Source organism: Merops nubicus, unplaced genomic scaffold (genome assembly GCF_000691845.1).
Source record: "Merops nubicus isolate BGI_N331 unplaced genomic scaffold, ASM69184v1 scaffold16026, whole genome shotgun sequence".
NCBI classification, from domain to species: Eukaryota; Metazoa; Chordata; class Aves; order Coraciiformes; family Meropidae; genus Merops; species Merops nubicus.
In genome coordinates this window covers 3,406-10,589 of record NW_008617064.1, presented here as the reverse complement: position 1 = coordinate 10,589, position 7,184 = coordinate 3,406, and the positions used below count along the sequence as shown (strand labels likewise).

At 38.9% G+C, this 7,184-nt stretch overlaps 1 protein-coding gene across 1 annotated transcript in view; it reads left to right on the top strand.

The window, feature by feature from the left end:
- The window catches only part of LOC103775567 (NTF2-related export protein 2), a 2,363-nt gene extending 380 nt beyond the window's left edge, over positions 1–1,983 (top strand). The window contains exons 2-3 of the mRNA XM_008943030.1: positions 776–920; positions 1,805–1,983. Coding sequence (XP_008941278.1) covers positions 776–920; positions 1,805–1,983 — 324 coding nt within the window. The remainder of the gene's footprint in view (positions 1–775; positions 921–1,804) is intronic.
- Positions 1,984–7,184: the final 5,201 nt, after the last annotated feature.

Genomic DNA, 7,184 nt, shown 5'->3' with positions numbered 1-7,184 from the left:
TGTCTGTGAGTGCTCAGCAGGGCCTGAGGGTAAAGTAGAAACAGCTCTACCTGGCTCTGAAAGTTTCCAGGAACCACACTGAGGTGGTATCACCTAGCAGATATATGCACTAGAAGAGAGCTGTGGAGACTGTTCTTTGGACTTGTAAATGTATTGTGATGTAGTAACTTTCAGAGGGTGTGAGAATGTCAGTGGTTGCACATGCAGGGACCTAGCAACAGCGTGAAGGAGAGCTGGGCACTTACTCATCTGCTACAGCTTAGGAAGCATTTGGGAAGTTTTGATCTGCTGCTGCAGATAACTGTTCTTTTTAAGTTTTCACTGTTTTGGGTCTTGTTTACTTTTTTTAATAGTTTCTGGGGGATTTTTTTAACCTGAAGTTCTACTTTCCTGATGTAGTCAGTGTTGTGTGCAAACTCACACCCCCAAAAAAAAAATCAACTATAAATTATTTTGGGAAGGTAGCACTGTTTATCCGTTTGTTAGCAACTGGTTCAGTCCTAGCAGTAGCTTTGTTAAAGTAATCTCAGCAGTATTTAGGTTTGGAGGATCTATGATCTGAGTTGCTATGCAAGTTATAAAGCAGAGAAAGTTTTAGTTTTAATTCTTGGTCAGGAGTACTGGTGGTTAAAAGGAACTGATATTGCCTGAAGGGCATTTTATCAATCAAAGAAAGAAAGTCACAACATAAGGATTCAAAGAATATTGGTTTGTGTGCTGTGCATTGTAGGTTTTTACACATTTTTCTCAAATATTCATTTTCCTAATCACTCAGGCTTTGACAAGACTTTACCTGGACAAGGCCACATTGGTTTGGAATGGCAATGCAGTGTCCGGGCAGGAAGAACTGAGTAAATTCTTTGAAATGTTGCCTTCTAGTGAGTTCCAGGTTAACGTGTTGGATTGCCAGCCCGTGCACGGTAAGGTTGTGCTCCAGTTTACTTACTTATTTTCAGTCCCTTTATAACGGTTGAAAGTGACCTGCCATTATAATAGCACTTCACACTTCTTTTGGAACAAGCTTAGAGAAAATACTGAGGGTCAAAATGTCAAGTTGTGCATAAATAAAGCACAAATCCAGAGATACAGCCACCCCACACTTTTTCTCATGTCGGGGAAAATGTTCTAAGGACTTTTTTGTTAAGGTCATGTTGAGATGTGATGTGTTTTCATGTACTGAAAAAGTCTGGCTTGTCAAGTTATGTCATCCTTGGCAATGGCTAAGAGTCAGGAGACCTCTGCTGTACCCTCTGATACCGACCTGTAGTATAATGTGGAATGAGTCATTAACCTGTATGTACCTGGATTTCTTTACATCTAGAGCAGATGTAAAGCTCTTTACATTTGTGATTAACAACTGCCAAAGAAAGGCTTAAGTAAGTGAGAAGTTAATAAATTATTTCTAACGGGCATTTTGGGGGTATAAGTGAGGAAAAAGCCTGTGGTCAAGCACGCGTGCTTTGCTCTGCTGTGGAAAAGATATAATTGCTAATAGGGGGGAAAAAGTGTATGCTACTTGATAAATACATATCTCTATGTGTATCTCAAATAATGAGAGCTTATTTCAAGCAAAAATTCATGACATGAAAACAAAAGCAAACACAAAGACGTGCTGGTGAGCGAAAACACCATTGTCTGTATAGAAATGATGCAACGAAACTGTACTTGCCATGAATGTGTAACCAGCTTTTAGCCTACGACTAGTATAACCAGAATTGAATGAAACTTCTGTGTACATTTCCTAGTTCTTTACCTGTTAGTCTTTTTTTGAGTTGTTTTCTTTATACTACTTCTCCTTGTGAAGAGCAAGCTACACAAGGCCAGACGACAGTCCTCGTGGTGACAAGTGGGACAGTAAAATTTGATGGCGACAAGCAACGCTACTTCAATCAGAACTTCTTGCTGACAGCACAGGCCACACCCACCAACACAGTGTGGAAGATCGCCAGTGACTGTTTCCGCTTCCAGGACTGGGCCAGCTAGTGGGGCTGGCAGGGGAGCGACCTCTCTCTCTCTGTCTCTCACTCACCACGCTCAAGTTGTCTTCATGGACAGTCGTTCTCCACACGCGGGAAACGCTCGCTCCTCGTGCTGCATCTCTCCTTGGGGAAGGTCTGCAGAGGTTTTGGGGTTGATCCCAATGACCGAGAGTTTAGTAGTAAACCGTCTGAAAATGTGAGAGGTTGCTCGGATTAGTTGAACCTAATAAAATGCTGAAGGTAGCGAGCTGTGATGGAATCATTCCTAAAATGCCTTACGTGCAGCTGTGCTGCCACTTCCAGACTTAACTGTATGTAGTGCTGAATTTCTCCTATTTGAACACCAAATCCTCTTAATGTCCAATCCTGACCAAACGTAATTTTTTTCCAAGTTGAAAAGATCTGTTTTTATGGTAGCATCTTCCCTTTTTTGAAGAAGATGCTCGTGGCACATAGAATTCTCAAAGCTACCTGCTCTTCATTGTAAGAGACTGGGAAGGATCAATACTGATTTCTAGTGTTTGCAAAAGCAGCAAATACAGCTGCCGAGCATCTAATCTCTCAAATATAGATTTAGTCCTTTCCCTGATATGAGAGGACTCAATATTCTCATCAGTTTTCCTTTTGGCTTAAGCTTCTCAGAGTTTGGTTGCAGTTAATTTACACTGATCTGTATGTAGGGCACGCTGGATGATTCGGAGCTCCTACGCCAACAGCTCTTGTCACATGCGTGTGAAGGACTTCAAACTGATTGTTTGTCTTTTGAAGTCTTACAGTCTAAGAAATAGATCAGTTACATAATTTCTGTTTGCTTTAACTGTTACTTCTGTTGCTATGAAATTTGGACTATTTCTCATATTCGGTCAGCAAGTTTTGAATCCCTACTGGCTTTTTGGGAAACGTCATAAAAGAGTGGCACTGAAAGTGTGTATTACTGTGAAGCCTTCAACTTTGCTCTTCAGTACTGTTACTCAGAACAGGTGCTTAGATTATTTTCAATTTAAAACAGCTCTGAACACAAGTACCATCTTCCTCTCATGCAGGTATTTAGTATAGTTTTCATTTTTTTTTAAATATTACCTTTAATTATTGATTCTGGGGGGGATTTGTGTGTCTTGCTTTAAATTTAAGTTTAAAGCTTTCAACTGCTTTAAAAAAAGTTTACAAGACCGCAGGTTAAGACTCTTCATCTTAACTTGTGATCTTAAGAGTAAATCTGAATATCAGCAGATTTCTTTCAGTCTGGTGTGTTTCTATTTGAGCTGAGTGGGGAAAAAAAAAATAGCTATATACATGAGAGTACAATTGCTTTTAACTGAAAATATATGAGGGGAGATTGCAACTCTCATCTTAATACATGTTGCAGTGAGAGCAGCGACCTGAATACAGTAGTTACAACTGCAGCTCGCTTCTTTTTATGACCTAAATCAGGAAGACTGTGAAAATGCCTAATGTCTAGCTTGTGTAAAACATCTGTGGTTTGCATTATAATCCCACAAATAATGGGATGTTTAGATGAAATGACTGGGTTTATTTCATTTTAAGGCACTCTAGTCTTTACACCAGTTAAGTTAGAGTTACTAACCTGTCTCTGTTCAGAAGCTGTTTATGTTCTGAACTATTTGTGTAACTATTTTTCAGCCTGAAAAATATGAATTCCTGTAAAACAACGCAAGAAGTCGAGAATTTTTGAAAACTGTAAATACTGTAGATAGTGTTATTTCTGTATGTAGTGAAGAAGGAATCACTATTTAAATACTCTTTAATCTTAACAGAATCTGCAAGGTTCATATATTTGTATTTCTTCTACAAGTTTGAAAAAAAACCTTAACCCAAATTTGCCTGTTACTGATACAGCATTGTTGAACTGTGACACTGGTGTGGTGTGCTTTTCTGGGTTTTTAATTTGCTGTTGGTTGTTTAAATAGTGTTACAGATCTGCTTTGCATACACGGCAGAGGTTTTGTGAAATGTAGTGGTGGGTGCAACTGTAGCGCTTGTGTGTGAACTTTGAAGGCAGTCACCAGAGCACACACTTGTATCTGTAGCTGGTAAGCTTGTCCTGGCAATACTCACTGTATATTTTTATTCGAGTTTTAATTACTATAGTAGTTTTTCAAGCTTTTGCTAGGCAGACTGGGAGATAGAGAATATATGAGACAATGTTTCAGTCAGATGTTATTCTTCTCAATTATTTTCCTGCTATTCAAATGCAGGCTGCTTTTAAATCTGACTTCTGCAATCAATATTTAAAAAACTGAACCAAAAAAAAAAAAAAAAAAAAAAAAAAACAAACCAACCAAAAAAAAACCCAAACAAACACAACAAAATCAAACCAGGACTACCTGCAACAGTTTAGGAATCTTACTACCTGGCCTTGCTGGAAAAACACAGTTTAAACTCTTAGTAAGTGGGTAGTTGGAATTGGCCTTGGTATGCATACAGGGTTTATGGAGAGAAACTTATCAGAATGCAATTGCCTTGACCTAGGGGGAGGTGTCAGTCATGACCTGCTGATTCCATCATCAGGATGATTCAGTTTCACCATCATTTATAACTAAAAACGCTGGTTTACAAAATACTTTTATGAAACATACTAAGTGATAATACAGCTATTAGATTAAATCAGTTATTTTTACAGCTGAGTAATTAATAGCACAAACAAAATCTCTTGTGTGGTAGCTGGAGAAGTTAGGGGTGCTGCAGCTCAGTGCTGCTTGTTGAAGTTTCTGTGCTGAAATGAGCAGAAGGGAACATAGGAATGCTTTTTACTCTGCTCAGTGCAAAACTATCCAGCTGGTTGAATGTTGCCCATTGCTGACTCTGCTGTAACGTCCAAAATTTACAGCAGGCATTTATTAAGTGAACATGTTTATGCTCTAAAGTGTAAAGAGAAGTTAATAGTACCATTGTTGCTGTTTGATAACAAGTTATTCATGTACAACCAGTCAGTGAAAGGCAGCTAAGGAGCTAAGCACTTCCACATGCTGAATTGTGGCTACTGAAGACTTGATGGATCTTCTCTTTTGTGTATAGTCTCTGTATGGTCTTTTTCAGTCATTAATTTTATGTTGCTTTATTTGCTTTTCGTACTACAGTTAAACTGATGTAAAACATTTGTGCTGTTTCTTGGAGTGGAGAAAAATGATTTGTTCTGGTGGTATGAATGTTTTGTTCTGATGGGTTTATTAAGTGTATGCTTCCTTAGCCTGATTGCAGAAAAGCACATTATAAAGAAATGCTGTTTTATCAGTAAAGTAACTTTCCACACTTGGATATATTTTGTAAGTTTTTGGAATTGTTTAAGACTTCTTGTAAGATTAATTTAAAAAAAAAAAAAACACACAACAAAAACCTACTTTATGTTCTGCTTTTTTTTAATTGTTAGAAGTTTTCATAGTTTGTTCTTATGATACTAAAAGTGCAAGAAATAATTTCTGGCTGCCTTATCTTTGCTACTTGTGTTCTACGTATGAGTTGTGTGATTGTTGCAGGGTGGTGCTGGGGCACTGCAGAACAGGCTGCCTGTGAGCTTTGTCAGTGCTGCAGTAACAGAAAAGTGTCTGGGATAATAACCCTAGAACAAATGCCTCACCAAGAGCACTGTCAAGCAGTAAATGGTGCTAAGCTAGCTAGAGTAAGGATCTCCAACTGACTTTTCCCTCTGAAATTTACTGATGTTTAGGCTACTGGCCAACAAATACCTGGATGAAGTCAAACAAAACTTTTGCCAGAAGCTTGGGTTGTAAATATTTTCACTCAGAACATATTGTTGTGCCTCTTGCTGTGTCTCTGCTAAGAAGTGAAACACTCAAATAAGGAGCAGTTCGTGTGGTAACTCTGGTGAGTTATTCACGTTAGTTTGCTGTTTAAAACGTCACATTACTGATGAACACTTGCCCAGTGTAGGTAGCAGCTGTTAATTGCTGGTGATGAAAAGACGAGGACACTAATTCAAGGTCATCACTTGCATGGAGGCAGATATTGCTCTAGAAACGTGTCCTAGTGTTCTAGAAACCCTTAGTGCCAAATACCTTGTAAAGCTCTTGCTGTGTTTGAAGGTGTGGATTTCTGTGAGGCTTTGCAAGCAATCATTTCTGTAAGTATCCTGCACAAGGCTCTGACAGCTGGGGCAGCATAAAGGTTTAGGAGTGATGGGGGAAAAGAAATTTTTGTCTTCTTACAGTCTACTTCAGTCCCAGTGGGTTTGCAGCTTCATGGTTTTTTAAGGTTTCCAACCAGTACACAATGTATTGGACTACCTAAAACAAAAATAAATGAATGTTGCTGCTGGGTTTATACTAATTTATCAGGGTCTCTGTATACCACAATACGAATTCCTCTTAGGTGTTCAAGTACTTTGGTCTGTGGTTTTGTGCCAACAGAGGAAGAATGAACTCGGTGTGACCAGCTCTGCACTGCAACCTGTCAGCTGCAGCTTGTTCCTAGGTTCTGAGCATGTAAAGCACATTTTTCTTCAGAACTCAACACATCCAGGCCAAGTCCTTAGGCTCATCTGGATGGAACAATCTGCAGGAGCACTGTCAATTTTTATGTGCAACTGAGTTGATGAGGAGACTTGAATTCCTAATGCACTGAAGTTTTGCTACTCTAAAAGGCTTAATCCTGTTCTGTTTCTCCCAGTCCTGGGGCAGTTCTCTTTCACAGGGTTCCTGTTTCCAGCTGAACTCTATGGGTGTTGCCTTCGTTGGAGAGTCTTCAAGAAATTGAGGGCTTCATTCAAGTGGGTAGTTCTGTTGTTGAGTCCTGTGAGACTCTTTAGTTCCCCTCTAACTATCCCATTGTACATGTTCCTCTTTAGTTTGTGACTTAACAGAATTGAAAACATGTTGTAGACTCCTAACAGAAAATGTTACTCTGTGTTTATGGGGAAAAAGACAAACTGTAACAGAACAGTGCACTGAAAAATATTTTGTACCTTTACAGTTACTGATCCTACATCATCTTGATAGTAATAACACGAATCAGGGGTTTATGACTGTAAATAGAATTACACTCTGTGCAGTGGTCTTCCCTGATGATTTGTCAGATGTGAAACAGGTGTAGTGAATAAAAGCCAATTTAATTTTCTTGCAGACTCAAACATTACAATGAGGTGTAAATAGAGGCCATAATAAATTGGCACTATCCTTAGAACATAACCTAGGTCTTTCAGAGGTTTGTGGCCTAATACATGTAGTAAGG